The sequence below is a fragment of the Phaethon lepturus genome, unplaced genomic scaffold (assembly GCF_000687285.1).
Source record: "Phaethon lepturus isolate BGI_N335 unplaced genomic scaffold, ASM68728v1 scaffold19571, whole genome shotgun sequence".
Lineage (NCBI taxonomy): Eukaryota > Metazoa > Chordata > Aves > Phaethontiformes > Phaethontidae > Phaethon > Phaethon lepturus.
Genome location: NW_010517362.1, coordinates 11,527 through 24,326, shown reverse-complemented (window position 1 = coordinate 24,326; position 12,800 = coordinate 11,527). Strand labels below are relative to the sequence as shown.

At 38.5% G+C, this 12,800-nt stretch overlaps 1 protein-coding gene across 1 annotated transcript; it reads right to left on the bottom strand.

Moving 5' to 3' along the window:
* Window positions 1–818: 818 nt before the first annotated feature.
* CEP57L1 (centrosomal protein 57kDa-like 1) lies at window positions 819–11,532 on the bottom strand. The gene is made up of 10 exons (XM_010296380.1): window positions 11,391–11,532; window positions 9,553–9,732; window positions 8,850–8,971; window positions 8,319–8,423; window positions 7,960–8,037; window positions 6,110–6,208; window positions 5,321–5,398; window positions 4,983–5,212; window positions 3,173–3,317; window positions 819–1,049 (listed from the first exon to the last, which is right to left on the bottom strand). The coding sequence occupies exons 1-10, from the start codon at window positions 11,530–11,532 to the stop codon at window positions 819–821; spliced, it is 1,410 nt and encodes a 469-aa protein (XP_010294682.1).
* Between the last annotated feature and the right edge of the window lie 1,268 nt (window positions 11,533–12,800).

Sequence of the window (12,800 nt, the reverse complement as noted above, 5' to 3'; positions counted from 1 at the left end):
AGCGTCGATTCAAAGTCACTGTTATGTCTTTATCACCCGTACATAGTGGGGGATGGAAAAGAACAGACTCAGCATTAGCATAAAGACCCATCTTGCATTTGTATGAGTACACAAATTCCACAACATGTACTGGCACGCAGCTCAAGGTCTCCTCTCTAACAGCTCAACTATTTTGTACTGTGCAGAAGCAGGTTCTGCTGATGAGAAGACAAGCATCCAAGCTTTTGGTACCAGCCCTTTCCCTGTGCTGAGCAAGAACACTCTCATGCTGTTGTTATTTGACCAACTCATGGGCTGTGTTTCCAATCTGTAGCTGTCCCTATTACTAAGACTTTCAATAAAGCTTACAGAGTTATAATAAGTAGATAAATAAGAGACAGTACCTCTTCTTCTGCCTCAGTTGCAATGATCTGAATCTTCAGTTATTAGACAAAAGTAAAACCACTGTTTGTATTTGAACAGAAGCACTATCCTGAGCCATTCTTGAAAAGCAAGCTCTAATTATCTCCTTGGCAGTGGGGGGAACAGGCACCAAGATCACATACTATTTTAAGTGTAAAAAAGGTATAAAATTTTATTTGACAAGTTAACAAGTAAGCATTTCATTAATCCATGAAAACACTTTATCACAAGTCAGTGTAGTTGAATTATAGCTACCCTACATGTAACTTAATTCTGAGGTAAACAAACTGACCTAGTAGTAAGTAGACAGTTTAGAATGTAAAATGTTGCATTTCTTTTATTTTTAAAATGTATTTTGTGAAATTAAAAATTCACTAGCTGTCAGACAGCTTCAAAAAATTCTAACACAGTAAACTTCAGAACCGTTGTTCCCACATGATATCATCTTTTTTCAGTGTTGACTGAAGTTTCTGCACATTTTTTAGCAGCTGAAGAGAACTTCTGCTTTTCTGCCCAGGACAAGATTTAGACGTAATTTCCCTTACAGTGACTGCAGTCTCCTTTGATTCCTTTTGGTCACCATACTTTAGTTTTACATGCGCTGCCCCTTGCTTCAATTTCTGAGTTTTTCTCTTTAATTTCTGCATCTAGGAAGAAAGATTACCAATTAGAATGTTACATACTCGGAAGACCTACAGCTGTAGATCTTACTGGACTTCTACCAAACTCCAAACTAATGTTGGCTAAGGGACGTTAAAGTAAAAAGTTAAAATCTACTAATCTTGCACGCAGTTGCCTGGCTGTAACAGAAAGCACTACAGAGACCTCGCCCACACAGAAAGCATTACAGAAAACTGACCTCACCCACACACAATAGGTTGTTGAACCCCAACACTCCCTAAGGTAAAAATGCTTGCTTGAGAGAGACAGAATATCATGTGTTACCAATTTATATTTACAACTATCTTTTTCCATTTCAGATTGTACTACCCTAACCAAAAAATCCCCCAACAAACCTATAAAAATGTATACTGTTTATTATTGGTTACTGTATCTAAGCATTTTACTTTGAAGCCTCATAACAAAATTGGAAAACAGAATAAATAGGGTTGATTGCTAAAGAATGTTTTTTAAATGTCAAATAATTAGTCTTGACTTGCACTTGGCTTGAAAAGGTCACTCCCAAAGATAAAACTAGGTTGGAAGCATTCCATATGCCAATTTAGGCTCTAAGTCCATTTCTAAAAATAATTAACTTTAATTGCATTCTAGAACATATTATTAACTGTGAAACACAGAGATGACCACAGCATTTTTAGTGTGGCTGATTCTAAAAGCAGAAATATGCATCAGAAATATTGATTGGTCTGTAAAAAATACAAATAGAAATGTCTGTGTGCAAAAGCACCAGAAAAAACGATACAGGCCAAGGGTTACAGGATTGATAACCAGGGCATGACGGACACTAATCAAACAAACACAAAGAATGTGCTATTTACATCATGACCCTAAGGCGTGTGCTCTGATAAGGCTGTACCAGAGCACAGATGACTTGCCAGCAGATCTGCACCCTGATAATAGGCAAGGATGACAACAAGGTTGCACCACATTGTACGTGCTATTCCTCTTCTCATCATCCCAAAATGAAGGCAGACTGTAGACGTAAAGATAGGCAAAAGGAAGAAACAAAGGTGCAGCTGTTGTCCATTGTCTAAGGTTCCTGGTGGATGAAGTCAGCAAGACTCTGAGGCAAGGAATAACACCATAATTGTTGTCTCCTCAAGAATGTAAGAGATTTATCCAAAAAAATGTTGACATTGCTACGAGAGGCAGTGAGGACTCAACAATCAATGTCCTTTGCCCATACTGCTAACATGCAAGTCTACTTTTTTAGACAATTCTACTTTGACATAAGCACCCTTGTGCTTGCAATTACATGGACAATAAAAGGTTTGAGTGAGTAAAATCTATCAAAGAATGAACGTTAATAAAATTAGTCAGATTTAAATTAACTATCACCTCCCCTTTTCATAAGGTCTCACACTGAGTTTTGTTTTGTTTCCTGTATAAGCAAAGTTCTTAGGTGAGTCTATCCTGAAACATATGATGGAAGAACAGGAAACTACCAGACAGAACTATGGATTGTGGTTTTTATCATATGTTCCAAACCAAGTTGCTACAAAAGGCTGTTCATCTGCAGAAGAGTGATTTTATATGGGCACATATGAAAAGTTGCAATCTATGGCTCTAAAACAAATACTGACAGAATGTGTACAGATTAAACAAAACTGAAAGGCTTGTCCGGCTATGACTTTGGAGAAGCTGTGGTCAACAGACTATTTGGTTAATAAAAAGCTTCAATATTTCAGTAACCTAAAAGACATTTAATCCAGTCTGTACAGGAATTATAGCTTCCTTCTCATTCCCCAGAGGGACAGGACACAGGAATGAAATCTCAACAGTTTGTTTTAACACAGTGAGCAGAAGGGACAGACTGAGCAACCCAGCTCTGCATTGCAGAACTGCCACAGGGCAGGAAGTTTTCGCAGTAGCATGGATACCTAGCCGCCAGCTGTAAGCACTTTTTCTCGATGAAAAGAAGGAATTGGAGAGACAAGAATGGCGAGCTAGCACCCTAGTTATAATCACCCATACTGGAACATCCTGGCTCAAGCATTCCAGTGACGTTCTTGTTAATGACAACAGGAGGCAGAGTTGTGGCAGCCTTCAACCAGAGTGTGACTAGCTAGAGTTTACATCTTATTCTTACGGTAGCCTGATGCTTTTTCAGCTTGGATATTTGTTCTCCTTTAATCTCCATTTGTTTTACAAGGCAATCCAGCTCCCGTTCTAGATGTTCACGAACTCTGGAGTCTTGAGTCTCCTGTACTTGCTTCAGAAGTTCTTGATGCTTACTATTAAAAACAAGAACAGCACACTAATTATGCATTATATAGTGTCCTTATTTTTCTAGGATTTCTTCCAACATTTTCAGTGTATTGCAGGAGTTGTTAGCCATTCTGTCCAGAGTACAGCAATTTAGCACCATTTACCGCCTCACACAATACATGTTAATCTGGCATACATTCACACTAGAAAAGAAAAAGTTTGTCCAGTGGGTCTGATTTTCTCATTCCAAATATGTAGTTGATGTGCATCTTATTCCATCCCCCTTGCCGCAATCATAACAACTACATGTGTAATAGTGTGCAAAATGAGAATTTGGAAATGTGAACAGCAGCTGTGCAGCATGGTATTCTCACCTCCTGCCCAATTTCATGCAGACTTTGAAAGCTTAGTGTAATACAGGAAAGTATTGTTTAAACTAGTACATTCAATTTATAGTTTTTCTGACAGATAATTCAAATTCAAATATTCTACTCCAAAAGATTTGCAGTGAGGTATGCTGGTTAATCAAATTAACCAGCTTAATTAAAAGAAATTGTGTAGATTTACTTGATCCCTAGATATCTGAACTAGTCAAAAATAGAGCACCTCTCTTAGATAAGTAATCTCTTTACAAAGGTCATGGCTTCTTTTCTGACTTCTGAATAACTGCTGCTCCTTGATAGTTTAATTGAAACAACTGGTTGTTGTTATTAAAAAAAAAAAAAAAAAGCCTGTCCTTGAATTGCCATGAGTAAGCCAAAGCTTTTTGAAGAGATTGGTTGCCAGTTTAAATTTTGCCACATCAAGGATTTCAAACCAGTGTCAACATCCTAACTGGTTTAACCAACACATCCTCCTCTGTTGAAACCACAGCTCATCATGTTGACATGTCTACTATGACCAGCTACATAGCTTTGGCCCACAAGTCTACAAGCTTGCACTAATGGGAAGGTGCCTAAGAACACGACAAGTTGTAATCCACATTTCCTTGCATAGCTAGCAAGATGCATACACTCCCATCTAATGCGTTAGCTTCTTCCACACCCTGCCCATTTTCTGGCAGGAGACAGTGACTCTTTCACAACCCCGTTACAGGACTGGCAAGTTCTCCTGCTATCAACAAGGCAAGGGTATGAATGTCAGACTGTCTCAGCACAAAGACCCACCAGGTAGGCGCATAAGGAGAGTGAGGACAAAATAATAGGCTAGATGTTGTGACAGGACTATTCCTGCCACAGCTGTACTAACCTATTCTACCACCCAGGCTGACTGCCTGCTGCTGGTCTGCTCAACATTAACAGCACCCTTGCAGCCTTCTCCAGGAGAACATTCTTGGTCTACTCTGTAGATCTCAGAATAAGTTTAAAATTTCTAAAAAGCACAGGCCTGAAAGATTTTTCATTTCCTCCAGCTGTTACTTCAGTAGTAGCTCAGTTAAGTACAGGATGTGGAAGCAGAAAAATCCAGCTGAAGAGTGTGTTGCTTGTTAAGAAGAACAGTTAAACACCAGGATCGAAAGAATTTTTTGAATGAGAAAAATCCCACCAGTGGTAGGACTTGCCTGCTCAGGCCATTCTGTCAACAAGTAGTCCTACACTTAAAACAGGCTAGGTTCAGTTATAGCACATGTGTAGCTTCAAGGGCTACCACTGAAGTCACTTTCACTCGTAACACCAGGAATGAGTACTCACAAGCCCATTTGGTCCAGCTCATCTTGTATGGCCAACAGAAGGTCTGTAAGACTTCCGGTGGCAGTAGGTGATGTGGAACAAAAGGATACAGATTTTGAAAATGCACTGCGTCCTGAAATCCCAGATGTAGCTCCTCCTCGGCTTTGTGATGAGATATATGGATTGCGATGCTTCATAATATGCAACACACTTTGTACGTTTGCACTAACAGAATGGCTGGAACTGACAGACTTAAAGCAGAATCATTAAGTGATTTATAGAAGTGATTAACAATTACAGTAAAGAGACTTATTCAAACTGTAGATACAGATTTAGTGAGAACATACAGTTTCACTCACCCTCCCAGCCACAAAAGGTAGCTCACCAGCCTTTACATGCAGTTGTGAAATGTGCATTTTCTTCATTGTAGGATTTCTCTGCCATAAGATAGACATGAAAAGTAAACCAAGAAATTTCAATCTCTTGACCCAATAGCACAATCTTAAACTTTTTTTTTTTTTTAGTAAGTAAACTTCAAATAAACAAGCAGTGAAATGCATCATCTTAGTTTCCCTCTGGTTTAAAAAAGTAATTTCTCTCCTGTATGTGGAAGGGATTAGCACTTTCCAACAGCTGAGACAAGTAAATTTTATTCCAGATGCATTTAGCAGATAGTTTGACAAATACAAAGAAATCGAACATAGCTTACTTAAGTTTGCAAAACCACGGTTGCAAAATTTGGACTGACCTGTAATATGCGTTGCAAAATGCATTCTCTCGATTTCAGCAATCCCCCCAAAACACACCATCTTAAGATGCCTAGTTAAAATTGCTTTGGAAACTGTTTTTGCCAGATAAACTGAAAGGCAGCTAAGACAGGACATGGGGGATGGCAGTAAGACTGTAACAGAGGTTACTGTCATGCTGGTAAGTGAAAAGTTTTCCAGAGAGGTGCTACCAGCTCTAGTCCAGTTTTAATTAACAAAGGTGGGGGGGGAAGAGGTATTCAGCATTGTTCTTTACTTCAGAAATGGAGTAAAGTGCAGCAGACAAAGCAAGTGCCTCTTACATCGTTTTTCACAAATTCCTATCTTTGTGCAAGTCAGATGCTATCAGCAACAGTATGCTAATAAAAACTTCCATATTACCTTCTTAGTTTTTTTCTTCTTCCTGTTTTCCTTTTTAGGTTCATTTTGAGATGTTATTGAAGACATCAAAATTTGGTTTATCTCAAATCTTGTTTGAAGCTGTAGGAATAAGCAAAAAAGAAAACAACCATTTAATGTAATATTAGAAGTATGAAATCACATGGTCTAATTAATTCCCTCTTTCATGCATGGATGAGAACCAATTAAGGGCACTATTAACTGTCCTGCTTGGAAGGCATAAGCTACACTTAAAAGCTGAACAGGTTACTGGGATGGCAAGGTATCAGGCAGACCTTGCAGCTCTGCCTTAGAAGTCCTCACTTTCATATTCAGCTGCAGCAGCATATTTTTCCACTGTGCCACTAGCAACTGAAATAAGCCAATCCTGCTGCATGCTGGGGATCTGATCATAAAATCCAAAGAATATGAACATTTGGATTTTACAATCTGAGGGCAGAGAGAACTGAGCCTGTATGTGTAACACTGAGGTCAAACCTGCTGGACAATCCTCGGATTGTTCTGTAGTTCAAAGTCGGTATAAAGGCCCATGATGAACAGGATAATAGCCATTCGCAGTTAAACATAGGACAAGGACTTTGTTTTGGCATGTGTTACAGTTCCAGCTAAACAATGCTGAAGGTCCACCATGAAAGTGAGATTATTCTGGTTTTTCTGTCATCAAAAGGAAGAGAACCGCCCCACACCCTGTGTTTCCCGACCCAGATCCAACAGACCTAAATCGATCCTGCAGTGAACTGAGATGGTACCAACGCTAGTATAGGACTCCGTTTACTACACCTAAATCCTTTCTTGAGCAAATGTTTATATTACTGCTAAAGTCAGATACCTGCTGTGGAAAAGTCATTCATAACTATGTTTCTCAGAAGATAAAATCTCCGTACAAGGCCGCCTGCTCTGCAGTGGCAAGCAGTTTAAGCAAGAAACCCAAAAACCTGCAAGTTTTCAACGGTGTCATTCTGCCAGATTCTGGGGGTGGTCAGATACCTGGGCTACAATCTGCATGTTATTTCAAGCTTCATGGACTGATGAAAGCCATCATCCTTGGATGAGGTATAAAAACTGACCGCAGTGATGAATTATTTTAAGGCGCCAGCTTCGCTTATGGCTAGGTTCTTTCAATATTATTCTTCAGCTCTGCATCTCCCCACTCTGCCCCAGCAGAATGCTGCCACAACTGCTCTCTTTCACAATGTCTGCTACTTCTCAGTGAAGTGTGGTTTAGAATGTTACTACTTTGCCCCTTTAACAAAAGGTTTCTTTGATTTTGCTCTTTGGCAAATAGTCCTCTCTCAGATGGACAGTGGCCCAAAGAACTGACTAACAGCTTCATGAATAATGAATTCAAGCTCTCACTTAACAATGTAACAGTATCCCTGATTAAAGACTTTTCCAAGTATAGTCCAGTATATTAGATTTCAGCAGATCTTAACAAAAAGAGGAAAACAAACAGAATAACTAACCTTAGTTGGGTATAAGGTTTCTTATATGACCACCTTCCAGTTACTGTAAGTTAAGGTTATCTGATTTAGTTTCAAATTCTCTAGAAACTCATTTTCTACCCAGATCACTTATAGCAGCTTTGAGACTGATGAACTGTATCATTAACACAAAACCAAGTAGGATCTTCCTTGACTGAGATATGCAACATACCTGGCAAGCTTTCTACTATGCAGTTTATAACTGGTCTAGGTAGTATTCCAGGATTTCTCCCTGGGTAATAAACATGTGGAGTTTAAATGTAATTAAAAAAAAAAAAAGGGTATTTTGGACAGAGAGAATGCTTTCTTCAGTAATAAAAAATAAGATAAAATAAAACTTCTTCAGTCTACCTCAGCAGTTTTCTCTTGTATTAGCTTACGCTGATGCTCTTCTTTACAAAGCTTTTCTTCTAAGTGTTTGATCTTGTCCTGAATTTGAAGGCAAGAATGATTAGTCACACTTCAGTTTGCCATGCTGAATCACAAGTCTGAAGTAGCTTGCAATTGTACTCTGGGATAAAACAGGACTGTAGGAATTTTTAAAGCCCAGATTGAAAAAAAGACTCATGCAGATGAAGTCAAGGTGTCATTCAGTCAGGTATGCTTTATGCTTTAACAGAAACTTTGGCAAAACTTAAAACTATTAACAGTATGCCATACAAATTATATCAAATGAATGACTTTCAGACTGTCATTCCATGCATGCTTACTTCTGCAATTCTCTGAGTAGCAGTAAGTTTAAGACACTCTTTTTCTAGCACTTCAAGCTTTTCAAGTTTTGTATGCAGTTCCAACAGGTTCTGGTCTTCCTCTTGCTGAAGCTGGGCCTGGAAAAAAGTAAGCAACAGCAGAGTTGGCAGCTGACTGAAATTGTTTCAGACTCAAAAAACAAACACACTGCAGTAAAGGTGTTTAGCTAGTTTAAATATCCTACTTTTTAAATTGCAAAGTGATGAAAAATACTGGGCAGACAAAGAAGACTTAAGTTTCCAGCAGCCTTTTTGTCTACCAAATGTGCAAGTATTAGCATGGTTTTGCTCATTAGGAGTTCCACCTAGAGAGTCTTTTCATACAATTCATTGTATGGTTGTCATCAGCCAGTCAGACAGTAAATTGCTTCCGTTTGCTACCATCCTGAGTAGAGTTGAGGAAGAATGATGACCATGATAAAGTTCAGATCTTACACATTTCTATACTTTTAAACGATATCACTACTTTGTTAGTATGCTAAAAGGCTTCACCTGTTGTTCTAAACCCATCTTCTTTTCCAGTTCTGCACTGGAAACCATTTTCCTCATGTAATCCAGCTGTTTCTCCAGCAGGGAGCAGCGGGATTGTGCTGCATTTAACTGCACACATACATCTACAGAGAGAAACAACGACATTCAGTACAGCAATGGGAGTTACACATTTAGCCAGTCTGTCAAATCACTGAGGAATCCTCTATCTTCAAAACACGCAAGAAGAGTTTTGTTAGTCTGAACAAGTCATGTGGCTAAAATATATTTTATATATAAGACATGAGAATCAAAATGTTTTTCCAGAGATAGTCCCTAATATGAATTCCAAAGGTGTGAGTACTGCAGTTACTTTGATTTACATCAGCAGATATCTAACCAGAATCTGGTTTCTTCCCTTTTCCTCACTTTTCTCAAGTTAGCAGTATTATACATGTAAGCAGCTGCTGGTTTATTGTACGAGTTAAACATACCATCTGAAATATGCTTATTCTTTAAAATAGCTTTATGGGTTATGCAATACTCGGTTAATAAATGTAAAAACAAGATCTCAACTTGATTCATGATTATCAGGTTCCTGCCCCTCCCCAACTCTGAAGCAAAAAAGAAAGAGGGGGTGCATTAATTAGCAGTTTCTCAAAACAAACACTCCCTGGATTATGCAGTCTTGTTGCTGTGGCTACACCTTATCACTCAAGAGAAATACCTTTCCTCTGTTGCATCAGTTCTTGATGTGCTATGTCCTTTTTGTAGGATTCATGCTCTAAGGCCTTCTTATACTCAGCAGCTGCTATGGAGAGGCTGGACAGATTATCCTCAGCCTGTGACTTCTCCAACTCTAGACGGCGGATCTTTTCTTGAAGAGTTTTCAGAGCTGCCACCACAGCTAGCAAACAATGCAACAGTTACACCTTAAGTAACAGTTCCTATTATAATTTTTATTATTATTTTTACAAAACACTTCAAATGGCAAAATACTATGTAAATTTTCTTCCTAGGGTCACCCCTATAATGAATGATATTCCCCAGCAGTACACTAACACAACTCAGAACATACCTGGGAGAAAATGGACAGGTTTACTGCATAACTGAGGTATAAAGCACAGGTCCTATAAGCAGAGCTATTTTCCCTCCAAATGGTAGCAAGCACAAAGAAATCCTGGAAAATTAAGTATAACAAACCCTGGGACTTAAGTTTACACAGAAGCATGGAACACAGGTATCCAAGATAGGTCTTGGTGTCATGCAACTAGTGTAGACAGATTAAAAAGGAAAGGACATAGGGTAGGGGGGAAATTAGACACAAAGGGATATTGTAGTAGAGGATGCATTTTAAAAACTTTATCGTTTCAAAAGGTAATGATTCAATGTTTAGTTTCTTGTATTGAATTATTTTTTGTTTAAACCATAGAAACAATTCTGCAAGCTTTTGCTTGTAACCTCAAATCAATATGGGTCAAAATTATGCCAAAAATAAAAGTTGCAATTTCAGCTACAAAGAGAAGTCTGCTAGCTCTCCAAAATGTACACATACCTGTGGAAACCTTCATAGTTTCTCTTTACCAATTCTCTCAGTAGACGAATACCCAGCAAATATTGCTGGCTCCATAACTACTCTCACCAGGTTCCCCATTAGATTTATAAATCAATCAATCAATCAGATACCAGAAAGCAGAAAGATAAAGTGAGACCATTTCTCCCATCTTTCTACTGGCATGTCAAACATTTTCTTACGTAAGCACTTAGCTGCATAATACTAAACTCAACATTTTAATCCAAAAAACTCAAACTCTGTATGACAAGGTTATTACAGAAGTCACAGATTCATGATATGGGGAAAAAAGTGAAAGAACAATGATCTCACACAGACACACACACACACATGCTAATGTCTGTGCAATATTGCAAAGTTATCCATGATAGTAAACCCAAGTATGGTATCCTTGTGATTCACTGACCTCTCCAGAAATGCTAAGCCACTAAGCATTTGTCCTGGGAGCTCCAAAGAGTAATCACCCACTAACGCACAGGACAACCATAGGGGGCTCATATTTCGCACAGACAAATATGTTGGTAACGTTCCTGAGAGTCTGCTTTATTCACAAGTTCTCCCAAGGAATCATACCACACAAAAAAACTCAGAGGTGATTTTAAGCTAGAGGGAGTTGAATAGCACTATGCAAAGCCAATTTCAAGTCAATGTACCATACTAATGATATTTTTTAATGTAGTCATGAACTGCTTCTACTGAGTTTGAAGCATTCTCCTTTGCTTTTAGAGGAAGTCTGACAATTTTAAGTTAAACAATTTTCAAAGCTAAAGTTTATAAGGATGTTAGAAGACTTGAAGCAGTTTCCATTCCAGACGTGTGACTTCAGGGAGACTACTCCCTCAGGACACATATACATCCTGTCTCAGTATCAGTCTGATAATCACAGTAAGTCATTGAACTGAGCAAAACAGAACAGGGAGTTTGCTCAAGAGATTTCACATGGAGCAACTGTGATCCAAAAAGATCATTTCAAGGACATATTTTGCCTTTACCTTTGTTATTGGGGATAGAGGTTCTGTCACCACCAAGAGCTGCCAAATTCTTTGATTCTCTATAAGCAAAGGCTGCAGGAAGCACCTTATCTGGTGGCTGAAGAAAGCTTCCTATGAAACTGTTGTTTGATTCAGAATCCATAGCCTGTAAAAAAAGAGCTATTTAATGCCATTAGCTCTGTAATAGACTATGTAACAGTTTTCAAAGTATATCACTGGGCAGTCCCTGGCTCTGTTTATATAAAACCAGATCCAGTGCACCAAAATAATAATTTAAAAAAACCCTCCACATCCCCAGATGAATCCTGTATTTTAATGCAATTCCAAAACAATGACTTTCATAACACTAAACATAGCTCTCCTCAATCACACAAAATTTTCTAAGATTTTTCTTGGTGCTTTCTAAAAACTTATGATGTTTTTTGTCCTTTTTAAAAGCAAAGGATTATCAACATTTCATATTATGTATTTTACAGACTTCAATGTCTGCCTCTCAGTGCTCCCTGCAGAGCAAGCATTCCAAGTTTTACAGCCTGTTTTCATTTGCAGCCTCCTTAGTGCTCTAACACCTACCTTTTTACATATGGCTTTATTACACAATCAAGACCCAGTTCTCCACATTTAGTGTCGAGATAACAAAAGGATATTTAACGTGCAACATCCCCGGCATTCTCCCTGTCATTAAGTGTATGTATTAAGTCCTGTTTCCCCACTCCTTTTCTCCCCCACACTTTCACATTCTTTATCAGAAACACATCTGAAGACAGTTTACACCCTGTCAAATAGTGATTTTCCTTAATACTCAAGACATGCACAGTGAAACTTGCAGAAAGTGCTTTATCTCGTATAACCTCTAGTAGAGCAGACCCTTAAAAGATCAGCCCATATGCACTCTATGACAAGTCATTCAAGCCTCATCTGGTTGTTTACATTGGGAATGCTATGACAACCAAGCATGGGCTATAGGTCATCTGAAGGAAGGCTACAGGTCATCTGAAGGAAAAAGGTGGAAAAGGTACTAACATTACAGAGGTTTTCAATAACTTTGGACTTACTGGTACTTTAAAAATAGCGTTTGTTAAGCTTTTTCGTTGCATTCTTTGCTCTTTTATTCATCTACTTGTCCTACATATACAGGAACAGCAGAGACAATTCCAACGTTGCACAAATGCATCCCTCAAAAATATATCTATTTTAATAAGGGTCCTACTAACTTACACTTCAAAAATTGAGTTGCTCACTTCTGAAAGCTGTTACCAGGCTTTGCTACTCGTAGCAAGTGAAAACACCATCCTAAGAGAAGGAAGTTAAAAGCAAATTTTAAATCACACCACAGCTACCTAGCGAAGCAGTACCAAGCATTTCACTTGATAGAGTGTAAGAAACGGAGGCTATATATAGCTTCAGCTG

Coding starts and splice junctions, on each gene's coding strand:
- CEP57L1 (XM_010296380.1), bottom strand. CDS start 11,532: ATGGATTCTGAATCAAACAACAGTTTCATAGGAAGCTTTCTTCAGCCA. Junction 9,733..11,390: donor CTCTATCCCCAATAACAAAG/GTAAAGGCAAAA, acceptor ATTGTTTGCTAG/CTGTGGTGGCAGCTCTGAAA. Junction 5,213..5,320: donor TACCTTTTGTGGCTGGGAGG/GTGAGTGAAACT, acceptor TTCTGCTTTAAG/TCTGTCAGTTCCAGCCATTC.